The 15503-nt window shown below is 35.8% G+C and overlaps 1 protein-coding gene across 5 annotated transcripts in view; it reads right to left on the bottom strand.

The window, feature by feature from the left end:
- Nucleotides 1–796: 796 nt before the first annotated feature.
- The window catches only part of LOC105459148 (glycoprotein 3-alpha-L-fucosyltransferase A), a 26699-nt gene continuing 11992 nt past the window's right edge, over nucleotides 797–15503 (bottom strand). For 2 of the 5 annotated variants that reach the window (XM_011704930.1, XM_011704943.1), the window contains exons 2-8: nucleotides 7671–7912; nucleotides 6514–6603; nucleotides 4590–4778; nucleotides 3498–3722; nucleotides 3153–3341; nucleotides 1802–2037; nucleotides 797–1304 (exon numbers count right to left, since the gene is read on the bottom strand). In XM_011704930.1, coding sequence (XP_011703232.1) covers nucleotides 962–1304; nucleotides 1802–2037; nucleotides 3153–3341; nucleotides 3498–3722; nucleotides 4590–4778; nucleotides 6514–6603; nucleotides 7671–7838 — 1440 coding nt within the window. In that variant the 5' untranslated portion in view covers nucleotides 7839–7912 and the 3' untranslated portion in view covers nucleotides 797–961. Of the gene's footprint in view, nucleotides 1305–1801; nucleotides 2038–3152; nucleotides 3342–3497; nucleotides 3723–4589; nucleotides 4779–6513; nucleotides 6604–7670; nucleotides 7913–11902; nucleotides 12048–12072; nucleotides 12170–15503 lie in introns of those variants that run through there. The other 3 variants (XM_011704936.1, XM_011704952.1, XM_011704962.1) reach the window with 3 other exon arrangements.

The raw sequence follows: 15503 nt of genomic DNA, 5'->3' as shown, positions 1-15503 counted from the left end.
ACAGGCAGTTCAGTACTAAATGCGCAGCGAGAATTGAGTTTTCTGAAATAAACGCGTATTACATTTTGTCTCATAATACGTATTGTATTACTCTACGGCGTCCTCCGTACGCCTGCTCGAATTTTTCCTCCAATTTTTATGAATATCATAAAATTTCGTCCCCAAATGAATTCCGTCATGAAGTAAAGTGATCCCCCAGGGGTCCGTCGTGGCTATCCTCATAAAATCACCTCTCAATCCTCTTGTTTATTCATCCAAAAAAAGGAGTATATAGAAACGTTATTTTGGAAGATATTCGACAATTAGGCACACAGATTGCCCTTCTTGAAAAAATCCGCGCGCGATCCTCCTCGCGTGCAAGCGCATTCTCATTTAGACCTTGAAAGATTCCCCCGCCTCGCCGTTCACGTCTCTGCCCGCTTCGCGTCCACGTCTCGCGTCGCCGAGCAAAATAGCCGTCTCATAGTTCATTCGCGAAGCTTCCGTATCATCGTCGTAGCTTTTTCGAGCGCCGCCAAAAGCAGCACCGAGTGATGAAAAGTCGCGTGGCACCTTCGCCGACGAGAGACTTATTAATACCTTCTTCAGCGCGGCTCGAGTACCCGCGAAACGAGGTCGCGCGGGGTCACGCGTCTTTTCGCGGCCTCTTCGCGCCGGGATCTCGTTTCGAAACTTCGCGATCGGCCCAGCGGGTCCCTCGGGCGGTTCGCTTCGAGCAACTCACTCACGACGCGAGAGAGCACGATACACGTTCTCCGAGGCTTCCGGCCGCCTCTCGGGCTCAGGCAATGTTCTGTTTTTTTTTTCTTGGAAGAATCGGAATCGTTTGTAGAAATTGAGCAACGCGTGTGTCACGGGCGGACGCCCGCACGCCCGCGCGCACGCATCACGCACGCACGGATCTCCCCGTGGCCGCCGAAAGAGCCCTTTAAACGTATCCCCGGGGCGAGACTTGTCCTCCTCAGGTGTTCTGCGTGCGTGCGAGGTCGTGCTCCCGCCACGAGTTGGTCGTGCACACGCCCTCCCCTCGCCACCACTCGTTCACGTCTTTGTAATACTTGGGCGGACGGTCGTCGTGCAGCATCGCGCACATCCGGCACCAGAAGTACGTGTTGATGAACTCGCCGGTCCCCTTCCAGCGGAAGTACGAGTTGTACAGCTCGTCGTCGCGGTCCAGCCGATGCAGATACTCAGCGAGCTCCTTCGGCGACTCGAACTCGTCCACGTGGATGTAGGAACGGTATGGCGCGCTGTGCGCGTAATCCGTCGGATGGGCGCCCATCACGATAGGCAGGACGTTGTGCCTGCGGAAAAGCCAGGAGGGTAAACCAGATTACAAGAAGCGATAATAATTGCAGTCGCGAGGGATCGTGTCACGAATGGGGGGTCGCGCGTCGCCATCGCATATTTTGTCACGCTCACGAATTGAGGCTCGCGCGGTCCTCCGGAACGGAACTCGGAAGCTTAATTAATACCGCGCGCCGCGCGAGCAGCACGCGTTTCTGTCCATTACGCGAGTAAGGAAGATTAGGTAACGTGAGATTTGGCACGCGACCGCCTTATTCGCGAGACACCGCACCAGTTGGCAAAGGTTGCCGACCTCTGGGTGAAATGATCGAGTGCATTAGGTCGGAGCGGGACTTCACACTCGCTCCGCTCGCATTTGAAATACTCGCCGCGGCTCTCTGTATGGATTGTATGCGCTTAACGAGTGAGAGTGAGAGGAAAATACGGGAAGAGAGAGAGAAAGAGAAAGAGAAGGGGAGGGGAGGGAGAAAGCAATAAATATCATCGCACGTACCCGAGTCCATTAACGAAGAACTTCTCCGTGATGTAGTCTTTGCAGTTGGAATTCTCGAACGCGAGATAGAATTTGTAGTCCTCGTCGAGCATGTCGAAGCACGTTTGCGACTGCGAGCGCGGGCAGCGCAGGCTGCCGCACGCACCGTAAATGTCCACTTGGATGTATTTCGAGAGTTCCCTGGCATAATGCATGCGCTGATTTCGGGGATGGCAGTTGGAAACGAACCAAGCGACCTGATTAAACAGCGATGCAGAAAAGGGCGAGTGTCACGTGTGATAAACGTTGTTTACTATAAGCCGGCAAGAATAGCTAGCAACGACGCGCCCGAAGAGTAAACGCGTTTACCAAAACGGTTGAAATTTTAATGTGAAATTTTATTTTTACTCTAAGAAAAATGTGTTTTGATACTAGCAAAAAGGACATACAAAATGCTATTCTGATACCTAATCAGAATTCCTTTTATCATAATTGATTTTTTGATTGTCTCAATTAGAACGTTTGACAGATTTAACTAATTGTATCCAATTGTACCTTTCATTGCATCTATCAGATTTCCAGTTAATACAATCAGTATTAATCAATCAGTATTAATACAATCAGTATTAATACAATCACAGATAATTTTTCCAGTGTATTTCTTCCATTTTTATATACTCTATTTTGATTTAATTTGCATTTAAATCTAAACGTTTCTAATTTAATTTCTGTCTTTACAAAAGTATATATATAATTATTATACCATTATTTTAATTAAATATTGCAAATTACACAAAATGGTGAATAAAATATATATTTGTATTTATTGTAAAATAAGGATATTAATAAATGACAAATTTTTACTATATCTATATATTTCTATAGTTAAAATAATAGAATAATATAATAATAGTTAAAAATAATATACAATTATTAAGATTCGCGAATCTTTTTAATCATGTACATTAAATAATTTTATTTTATAATTTAACGTATTTTTTAATTTGCGCACTATTTACCGTGCTAACTCCCATAGCCTTTTCTTGAATTATTAGTTTGATTTAATCATTGAGAGTTCTAATAATATTATTTTTAACCATTATTTTATTATTTTAACTATAGAGAGTAAAAATGTCATTAAAAAAATTCGCGAATCTTAATAATTATACATTATTTTTAACTATTATTTTATTATTTTAACTATAGAAATATATAGATACAGTAAAAACTTGTTATTTATTAATACGCTTTATTTTACAACAAATACAAATATAATATACATTTTATTCATCATTTTGTGTGTGATTTGTAGACAATATAAATATTTATTAAGATCGTAAGATTGATCTAATCAATTATATTATAATCTTACCTTCTTCGTTTTGTTTGCTGCATAATTAAACGTTTGTGAGATCTGTGTGACACTGGAATCATAATACTGCCACCTTTCGTAGGGTGCCACTACGTCACTGTCACGCCGATACGTGGCGGTCCAATTGACAAGAGCGTTCTTTACGCTCTGCGTGTGATAAGGGCACTCTAAAAAATATAGCATCCACACCTGCCGAAAATCGTATATAAAAAGAATTTCATTAATAATAAATCCTCCCTTGCACGTGCGGCGGTAAGAAAAGCGAAAAGTTCAACCGTCGAGTAAAGGCGACCTGATTTTCTCGGGGTCAAAAAAATTAATATTGCTTATCACTGTATCCGATACCTGATTGTAAGATCTTCGTCCCACGTGCGTGATGTAATCCTTAAATAGAATGAGATCGGCGTCGTCCGGATTGTCACGAACGATCGTGCAAGTATTCACCGGGCAGCGTTGCTGGAAGAATATGTCAGGACCGACTTTGGCTTCGGCCATCCCGTGGGGGATCATTATCTTCTTCAATGGAACGGGCTCACCCGTTTTATTGTAATCGGGTGGCACAAACATTAGCTGCAAAAATTATTTATGACATTAATACATTTTGTCTGTACAGAATTGTTTAACTGATTGTAAGTTAAGTTAAAATTATTTAACTTTTTAACTTTTTAACTATCCAACCCTGGACAATTAGAAATATACTTATAAGCACATTCATAAATTTACTCGTTTTCGGCCATAAAATTTTATCTTGTATTATTTGTCTTTACAATTACGAGCCGTACTTACTTGGATTATTTGTATAAATGTATTTCGCTTTAAATAATTTATACTCAACAAGTATACTGAAATGAATCTCTTATAATTATATGTTCAACTCTTAAAATTTTAAAGCAAATTTTTAGTGTACATTATTCGACAGCATTGCGAAAACTAAACGAAATTCTTATTATTCTTTTAGAAATATATGATATAAATTAAGTTTATTTTTCATACAGTTAATTTGTTATGCCGATTACAAGATAAAAACGCGAGAATTCGAATTTTTTTCCAATATTCCATCGAGAAAAATTGAGAGATATAATTCAATTATATAATAGCCGAAATGCATCATATTCATGACTCAATAAAGTAAAATAAAAATAATTTTACACAATAACGTTTTTAATTTCGCTGATATTTTATTCTCTTGGATATTTTTGTTAAAATTAAGTTGCAATCAAATCATCGATCAAAATATCAGAGTGTAAAAATAAAGTGCAGAAACTTCCCAATACATTCGTGCCCAATATTCGTAAAAATCAATTGTAATTAACAATGTAGATAATCGAATATATACATATGTAACAATGTAGATAATCGAATATATACATATGTAACTATCAATTAAATCTTAAATGTACGTAATTCTGCAAATTCTTATGCAATTACCAGAATTACCTGATTAGTCACTCGATCATCGTAAGCATCTTCCTCCGGCCACAATTGAGCCAATCTTCGGCCAGTATTGCGAGTTCTTATCGCCGGATAAGGTCTTCTGGTTCCTCCTTTCATGTACCAAGGTCTCCGCGATAGATCCAGGTCTATCGAGTTTTCGCCCAAGCTCGCGGTTCCATTTATATTCAATGCCTTCGAATGAAAAGAAAATATATAAATAAATGAAAAAATCTTCATATATATGACATTGTCATTCTTTGCTGCAACTAAAAAGACAATATCGCGGACTATAGGTATAGATTTTGTTCTTAAACTAGAAGTTTATGAATAATAACGCATTCAACAAATTTCATAGTGGATGTATATAATAATATTTTTACAATAGTGAATCAATTATCTTTTCGCCATCTCTAATAGGTACTTAAATAATCGCACATATTACTTAGAATTAATCTAAAGTTATATAAATATGTATAATTCTTGAACATAATTTAATATGAATTAATTTTGCTTTCCTGAATTAATTCTTGAATATAATTTATATGTATTACTCTCTTATCATCAAATATCTATAGTTTATTAATTTAATTTTTTTCTTAATATATATATATATATATATATATATCACTTTTGGAATTAATTCTATTAGTAAATATAAAAATTCATGCGATTAGTTAAGTGACATCTCTTAGAGTTTTTGAGCATAATATTATGCATGAGCGAACACAGAAACTTTCTTCTCTGACATATTCACCACGCCACAAAATTAAAGGATCACCTGTTCTATTCTCTAAAAATAGACAAATTTCAAGATGGATTTTAACTTCGTCAAAAATAATCATAACGAGATTTTTTAAAAAACATTTTGCAGCTCGAAATCTCCACTTTTTAAATTGATACTTTAGAAACAACGACTAAATGATTTTTTTCGGAGTCGCATAGATACAAATGGAGATGTGACAAATCGCAAAATTTCTTCCGAACTTTGCAAAGTCCCATGGCGTGAAATAAAAATCGCACACAACCGTACATCAACTTGAAAAGTGAAGATTTCAAACTTTCTAAAAATCTCGTGATGATCATTTTAACAAAAGTTACTCTATCTTGAAATTTATCTATTTTTAGAAGATAGAACAAGTGATTCCTTAATTTTGTGTATTTTTATTGAATATTGTGACAAGAAAATGTTGAAACAAAATTTTCTCGTCTTAAACATGGATAATTATGGAAAAAATAAGTTAACGTACTGCAACAGGCAACTATAGACTATTAAGCCATTCTAATGCATATCACAGAAGAATTTCCATCTGTCATGATCTAAGGCATTATCCGTACAATTTTGCTATTACTTAAGCAATAGCTAGCAATATTTAGCAAAATGAACATTAAACAAGCTACGATGATATATTCCAAATCTTGCTAAAGCAATCTTGCTAAAGCATTGAGAAACAACGTTTTCTTTGCTTAAGATTTTCCTTAAGATTCGCAATCGCTGAGTGTCATAAAAATTATCATTCATATTTTATTCAGACTATTATAATTTTTTTTATTATACATTCTTAGCCGTAAATTATTATTTATACTATATTAGCTAGCGCTATGAAAGCCCAGTCGAAAAAGAGGAAGCCACTAAGTTCGAAAAGCAAGCATACGCACCGCACTTTTTTTAAGAACGCAAGAACAAGCAAGACGACACACGCAAAAAGTAACAGTGTCACAGGATTTCGTGGGAATAATCAGTATTATATAACACGTTTATGTACATCTATACATTGCTTGACGTATACTTTTAACAGGGAAATTTTTTGAATTAACACGTAACAAAGAATGCGAAAGACTTGTAAGCTTAGGTTTTGTTTCTTTTTTTGATATATTTTTCCGTATACATCGTCGTTTTGGGATTTACCAACACTACAATTGACCGTACCTCGGACGAAAGTTTTTTCCTCACTCGCTCCCGAGTGCGTAATACTCGCATCGTCGGCTTCTTCGATTTCAACGGCCAATCGGGTTTCATCTGCGAGCGAAATTCGTTTTTATTCCTTTAGCCGATTCATTTTGCAGCCTTCATGCAAATTTTTGCAAATTTTATTTATATCGTTTATACTTGTCACCTCCTTCTCTCTCTCTCTCTCTCTCTCTCTCTCTCTCTCTCTCTCTCTCTATCTATCTCTCTCTTTCTCTCTCTGTCTCTGTCTCTTCAATTTTATCAAAAACCGATAATATCTAGTATAAGTATATCTGACGTAGCAACAGTCGCAATAAATTATAATAATCTTGAAAGTCTAATTGGCGCTTATATACAAATATTATCTATGATAAGCGAAAAATATACATTAAGCTAATGCACTTTTACCTCATTTTCCGATCGACATGTCAATTAGTTACCGCGGTCAACAAAAATATTATGTTCGTACATATGGAGGTTCGTACATATTCTGTATTTTCTTCCAAAACAATATCGATCTGTAATTACAACTTTGATACTGCAGAAATAACTGCAGCTATGAATAAACGAACTATGAACTATACAGCAGGATATTTCACATCTCTCGCAGGAAAATATTGTAGTAAAAATTAATAAAATCAATAAAATTTTATCATGGAATATATCGACATTATGATAAAATTATTAAATAATTGTATTTTATATTTTATTAATATCAATTCGAGATATTTTTATTCAAAATAGTATGTACATTTCGTATTTTTCGAAAAAAATTGCTGTAATTCAAAACCTTTTTGTCCATAACACAATTTTAAATATATCTAAAAAATTATAACATTCGATTAGCAATGTTAGCGATGTTTGGAAAAACGCTTTTATTTAAAGAAGAATCGTTCGATTATTTTTTAAATAAACAAAGGACGAAAATAAATGTTTATTGTTGCAATTTCTATTAATATAATTAAAAGTATAATTAATGTTATATTATCTTTATTATATTTTAGATTTACAAAACATAAAGGTAGATATTGTAAAAAGAGGTACACTTTTTACGTAATTTACTATTTTCTCCGTGTATTATCAGATAATGATAGTCGCATCGATTAATCTGGGATAATTAATAATTTAGCACGTACCTTCGGCGCGTCGCCGGTAACCCGAACGGACTGCGGCTGGCCGGGATGTGGCCGCATGCTGTGCCATATCTCGTCCTCTCGCAGGAGATTCAGCAGAACGAGCAACGTGCCCGTCAAACATAGCACGTAGAAAAAGTATCTCTTCAGGGAGAAACGCGGCAAACCCATACCGCCCGGTTCCCTAAGTCGGGCAAGATCCTTATCTAGCCATGCGTCACTTCACTCCACAACATTCGGCTACGCTGTAACGAGAGTCAATCAATAATGAAATACCGATCGATCTTTGTGCAAATAATCTGGAAAGAACACAAACACACAAACACACACAAACACACACACACACACACACACACACACACACACACACACACACATAGAAGATGCAATACAAATTGAAAGATAATTTGCGAATGATAAATTGCTGACGATGACACTGAAATCTGTCAAGTTAATTCAACTTTTTGTCTCTCTTATTAATATCCTTTTCTTCTCTAAAAAATATTCGAAAGTTTTTTCACATGAAATAAAGAACAGTTTCGATTAACGTGATAAAAAATATATGGATGCTCACTTAAAAATGCAATTGCATTTTGCACGCGAGCATATAAATCTAGGAAATAGCGTATACATAATAAAATGCACAATAAAAGTACAAGTACAGGAAGATAAAATTCAGCATTTTATTTTACAATGTTTTGTATTGTATATTCGTTTTCCGAAATATGATATCTTCCATTTCCGTGCATAGAATGCATATATGGAAGATATATGCGTATATAAATCCTAAACTATTACCTCATCTCACGTTAGCTTTTTGTTACGTGACATGATTTAACTTTAAAAATAATTCATCTAAGCAGAGCGCCCCGAAAACTTAAATGCGATTCTCTTTACAGTTATGACGAACATCACGCGGAATTTCATTCAAATTAATTAATTTAATGTAGTGTAAATAATTATAATACGTAAGACAAGTTTATTAAAATTCAAAAAATTATGATTAGCATAATATAATTATCATATCAATTATGTAAATCGAAGTAATTCACGGAAGGAAATCACATAAGTTTTGACTTGATACAATCGATTCAATAATCTATTATAATAATCACACAAATTATTTTTTTTTATACATGCAACACGCGCGCAGGCACTCTTGCACGCGCGCGATACGTTATCCAAGAGCACAGGCCAAATTCGATAAGATTGCCTAACCTTGTTAATTTCCGGAACACTGCTAACTGTACATTTTGTAATTACGCAACGTAATAATCGTCGCTCTTGAGAACCTTAATCACTGCATGAGATGATTCATTACTGTACCATAAACTTTTTAAGCACTTGGCACTGATCCTCATCAGCGGATGAGGCATTACGAGATGAAACGTTATATACAATTACTTTCCGACGAGCGTAAAATGCTTTGAATTACGATCATCGGCTGTACGCGACATTATTAAAAAAAAAGAGAGAGATTTCCCGTTGTAAATTAGCGTTGAAACACTGACGGATGTTTCTCGCTGTGGAAGATACGACGGCGATTCGATAAAATTTAATTGGACGCTTCCGAAGGGCGCCGAAAGCACGTGCCCGTGAATTTCACGCGACGCAGAAACGTTCTTGCGAGATTTATCGATAACTCGCTCATCCCTTCATTCGTTAGTCCCGAAGAGCTGCTCCGGCTTGAAACGCGATGACATTAAATTAAATTTCATTTCGCGAGATAGCAGCGAGAGAGATCCCGGCTATCCCCGGCTGCATCGTCGCACGCCCACGTATAATCGATACGGCACGCGAGCATTGATTCGCGTTCAAATAAACAACGCGCACGATACATACATATAGCGTATACTCGACCAATATTTATATGCGCTGGCAATCTACTATTATAATTTCCCGTCATTAGCAATCGCTTCGTGCAAGGCACAAATATCGTCAAATGATATGATATTTATATGAATCAGTTATGCTCCCGTCAATCATTCCCAAACACCGTCTTCGCCTCACGAGAAGAATTAACGTGTACATTTTTTTACACGGCTCGCATTACGACACGTGTTACACTTGAGTTACGATATGACACGGTTGACCTTATTACCGTGTCTCTTATGTAACAATCCCTTGATTTGCGAGTATCTCTTTTCCCTTCCTTTCATTAATTTCACGTCGACCTTCCGTGATCCACGCAAAGGACATGGCTCAACGATTCAGTTCGATTCATCGCGCAGTCGTGACACTCGCCATCCGCGATCGAAAGAATCCTTTCTTCTGCTCGAATTCACGAAGAACCACGTTCGCGCGTTCGCGAAAATGTTAGAGACAATTAAGTATATCGCGACCTGGAGCTTTTCGGTATAATACTCACTCGCAAACACGACACGTCGGATGCAAAATGTCGGATACATCTAACACGCACTCGTGCGAAAGAAGAAGACGCGAAATGTCCTGGAAAACGAAGCATCTCAGTTCCCAGAACGCTCTTTCAGGACTCTCGTCCGAACCGAGCCCACAACCGTTCGCTCGACTGCTAAACGAATGATCCTGCCGGCTCGCGAAAAGGTGAACGACGGATTCGCTGCGTTGCAACACGCTCTTGCGGTTCTACCTTTGAACCACGATAAAGTTCACGTTCACTGGAACAGTGAGCGCTATATACACGTGTAAACCCGAGAAGTATGAAAGGAACGCGAAAAGTTTTAGTTTATCGCGACTAACGCATAGATATTTTAATGTCCACGCGTATCTCTATATAAATAACTGATAAAAAAAATTAATATAATTGATAAAGAATTTATCGCAGGATGACTCAAGTAAAAGAAAGTAATTTGCTCTCATAAGCGGTAACAAAAACTTTCATTCTTAAGATTTTAGCATTTATTAAATATAATATATTTAAGGTAAAATAAAAGAAAAAAATTTAACAATATCGTTCAGAGATGGTATAAAAAAATATCGATTATGTGAGTGTATTCTTTAATTTTATATAGTAATGAAAATAAAAATAAGTCGATATAAATAATGTGACTGAGAGATATACAAGTAAACCTTTTTAATAATTAAGTACTAATATTGTGTGTTACATCGATATCGTCAGATCGATCTAATTTGTAATGTATTCTTGATTTTACGAAAAAAAAGATTATCTGTAACACGAGAAACCGAACTTACATATATATAATTTATAGATACATATACTGTAAAAAAAAGTATGTAAAATGACATGAACAACATGTAAAATATGTGAAACTTATATATATATAATATATATATAAGTAATATATATAATATATATATAAACTATATATATATAAACTTATAAATGTATAGATATAATATATACAATTTTACAATATTCTTTTGTGCACAGTTTCAATTTTGGAAGCACATAATTGTACTGTATAATTCATTAAATTAAAGTTTGAATAAATTAAATTTTTATTCGTTATATCTTTGTAATTTCTTTTATCATCTGTATATAAAGAATATACCTTAAATATATTTGATTTGATAATATTGGAATTTAGTGACGTAATAACAATAATATAGATATTTGCTCAATGCCGTAAAACTGAAGGTTCTTCAATCCTTGTGGTATAAAAATAGAAATGTATACATACAGTGCCGATATGCAGTTTCGAAATTAATTCATAAAGAGCGCTCTCACTTCCTACCATTCTCATAATAAATCCGGTGGACATTATCCCCTTTTTAGTATTTTATATATAAAGAACGCCCACACACATCTGTGACGCGGAATTGCTGAATATTTTCCGATTCTCGAGAGGATGGCTCTCAACTGCACCAGTAAATTGAAAGCGTAAATAATACTTTTACATTCTTCTCCGTCGGGAGCCGTACTGCATTAAGATTGCGTCTCCATCAACTGAATTGCAGCCACGTAACTTTTAAACATTAACGTCGCGCTCTAATCCATCGGAGCCGATTGATACGTAATCGACGCACACACATTTTGACAATTCTTAAGCCCATGGCACATAGAAAAACGTAAAGCAGTAAGGCGTAAGCAATAAGTGAATTCACCAATCACAGTAGAGAAAGTAAGATTATTGCCTTACGTTTTCTACTGTGAGTTGGCCGATTTCATTACTGCTTACGTCTTACTGCTTTACGTTTTTCTACGTGCCATGGACTTTACATCTCACGTCGCAAAAGCGATCGTTCTCTCTCTCTCTCTCTCTCTCTCTCTCTCTCTCTCTCTTCTGGAGTATCACCTGAGTGTCACTTAAAAACCTTATCCGTATGACACAATTTTTCACGAACAGTTTATTAAATGGCGTTTCTTTTTCTGAACACCTTTTCTCAATTGACGTGAACCTTCAATTTCTACACTTCGAGTTAACGAGAAACGGGACTTGGACTACTCGATGAGATGGAATGTCACCTTTTTTGTGCGTGAACATCCCGCACCCGGAATCTTCCAGCTTCGCGTTCACTTATATGCTCTTTTCACACAATAGTGTTAAATAACAGTGTTAACCTTATACAGGTATATATAACTCGCACGCCCAGCCGCGTTGCCGCAAATGTGCGCACAGGCGGACCGTTCGAATATCACTATCCGGGATGCCGAGCGTGTTGCATCGCTATCTTATCACTCGCCTTTGTAGGTAATAGACTTGCCCACATATTGGAATTGTAAATCTATATATTAACTTCTACTGACACTTTGCTGCGCTCACTCGCTTTTTCCCCCAATTGGAAAACTGTGCTCTTTATACTCCCGGTCACAAAAAGGTCAGGGCTTCCCAAGCTATAAGAAATCTTCGGGTGGAGATATATAAACCTTTTCTAGTGGAGAGGGAATTGTCAGAGGCACCACTAGGAAGGATTTGAAACGGCGGGAATAACTAAACGCTTGGGATTGTAGGAAAAATTAATCCCGAGACATATTTGCCGTTATACAGTATTTTATTCGGGACCGGCTGAATTACACCACCTTACGCCATTGCTCTCCGCAATACTCTGTCTTACACAGATCGCGACCTACTTTTTATAAAAATGACAAACATGCGCGATCCACCTACTTTCAGTAAATATGTATAGAAAAAGCAGGGAAAGAAATAAATAATTTATTTACACCATTTTATTTATATCACAGTACCTACTTTTAATTTTTTATTGAATAAAATTTTATAAATCTATTTCTCAGATAATAAGGTATACGTAAGGAATTGTCCTTGTTCTTTATTTCTGTAATGAGTTTTGACATCGACATCGATGCAAGTTATTTTTAGACGCAAGGAGTTTGATAATTGTAATTTATTGCGAAATTTGGTTTTCGTTCCTATCACATTGTTAAAAATCTCATTTTATACATACAAAATCGTGCGCAAAAAAGTGGTCGTCTATATGAATGTACGAAGAGTTATTTAACATTCTAAATTTTTTCGTGATCCACTAAAAATTTGCCCGATTCCCATACTTTGAAAATCTTTGATCTGACCATTTAATGATGTTGATGTTGCTTTGACAGTCTTATCGTCACTAATAGCATCGTTTTGCAGGTCTCTTTTATGGTCTAAATTTACGGTCTCTTCAAGGTTGAAACAGCTAATACCGCAACGTTGCATGTAAATGGCGCAATTCTTTAAAATATTGCGCATTTGTCGATAAGATTAAGCAACTTAAGTTTTACTCATTTTTACTGTTGCAATGTCTCTTTTTGTAATAAATATTGCACTGTGTGATAGTAATATTTTTATTAATAACTTTATTGCGTAAAATATAGAAGTTTGACATTTTTCGAGACTGACAAATATAGACAAGAATAAAAAAAATACTTGCAAAAGAAAAGGTGATAATACTGTTGTTATAATACCTGACCATAATAAAGCAATATAAAAAAAATAATAAAATATTCACAAGAATATGCAAAGAAAATAAAACTACATTATTAACAATGAGATGTAAATTGAACGGCAACTGATCGAAACGAGAAGAAAATGAAATGAAGAGAAATAAGAATAAATTAAATGAGGAGAAATATGTAACATTTGAAAATAACGAATTAAAGTATTTTATTGCAGTACATAAAGAGAAAAGAGGAATTTTATGTGGATCGATGTGGTGAATAATAATTTTGAAAACGAATGTTTGAAATAGTACTTGTGCACTAAAGTTCAAGAATCAGATGAAAAAGACGAGATATAAAGAACAATGTAGGATATGAAGAGAGAGATAACAAGAGAGAAATATAGATTATGTAAATATAGATATAGACGTCAATAAAATTTTTAGTCAAACGGAATATCTCGTTAAACGGAAGTAATAATGTGATTGAACTTGTCAGTGTTTGCAAACGGAGGTGGAAATAGTATGTGCGATTAAATAATCGTTGACTCAATACCAAACATATACAACGTTTGCAAACAAGTGAAAGATAAGAAGTTCGGAAAGGAAGAGTTTTTATGGAAAAGAGATATGTTACACAGACACATCGATCAGACAAATTGTGCGTCGTTCCACGCATGATGAATCGGAAATACTTTGTCTACATCGATCCAATGTATGCTGCAATATATCATATGCTTCAGTGATTAACCCTAATCGGTATTCGCGAGTCCAATCAACCCGAACAATTACGCGCCCAATCTTCAGGTAACGTTGTGAAAAATTGTTTATAACAAACGTTTTTCACAACTTCACATAATGTTACGTACGTACGTTACTTAATCGTATTTCTTCAATTTTATTTTGACTTTCAAAATTGTTTAATTACATTAACTTTAACTTTAACTTTAACAAGCAAAGATACTAATTTAAAAGATACTATTGTAATTTAAATTTTAAATTAATATCTTTAAATTAATTAAAATTGTCGCATGACTCAATTAACAAATTGAGTCATGCGACAATTTTAATTAATTAATTTAATTGTTAATTCTTTATGTTTTCATGTAACGTTAATAGCCACGTGATAAACTTGTAACGACGCGTGGTGCGAAAAAGTCACGGAGGTGTTTCACTTAACAATTTTTCAAAATTTTTTTTGTTCTCACATTCGAATCGATATGATCGGGATTGAAACGATCGGTCGTTTTACACTCCGTCTGCATTTAGCCCTCGATTTAGCTCTCGAGTTATTTCCGCGCGAGAAACTCGGCGAAAGAATTTAATCGACGCACGCAATATGAAATGCAATCAATCGGATTTATAGCGGATAGATGTACCCTTACGATTTGATTTTATCGGATTTACTGACGCCCTATTTAAATGGCATGTCCATTCGATTGACATGTTATTGGTAAAGCGACAACAATAATGACGTTATCAGCGTCGACAACCATAATCATGTCTATATGCAATTGTCAGCTCGATCATTATATGACAAAATATTATACGAAATATTTCTTTTTCCATACACAATCGCAGCAAAATGACAGATCTTAATAAAGAGAAATTTGTGAAATAAAATTTTACGCCATCGCTTGACGCAACTCGATATATAAAAGTTCGACGTATCCTCGATGACGATGATAAAAGTCTTCGACTTTAAGATCTAATGAAACGTGAGCGCTTTAGCGACGTTCTCATTAATTCGGCTTGAATTAATATTGATTCGATATAATAAGGATTGAGCGTTATCAAGCGTTATTTCATGGACCTCTCTGCGTCTAGTGTCTTCGATTACTTCTGCAAGGGAAACTCTGCAAAGGAATTTTATCAGCAAATAATAACGATCGATCGATACTTCGCGTATATTTTGCTCTTTAACTCCGTCGGATAAACGGCGTGCCAATTTCAGCGTTCAATTTATTAGAATTGTGCCGAGATAAACGAATAATGTGTATCGGTGAATGCAGTGGGAGGGGA

Source organism: Wasmannia auropunctata, unplaced genomic scaffold (assembly GCF_000956235.1).
Source record: "Wasmannia auropunctata unplaced genomic scaffold, wasmannia.A_1.0 LD336101.1, whole genome shotgun sequence".
Classification (NCBI taxonomy): Eukaryota; Metazoa; Arthropoda; class Insecta; order Hymenoptera; family Formicidae; genus Wasmannia; species Wasmannia auropunctata.
The sequence above is the reverse complement of the archived record's forward strand: the minus strand, read 5'-3'. Positions and strand labels throughout refer to the sequence as shown.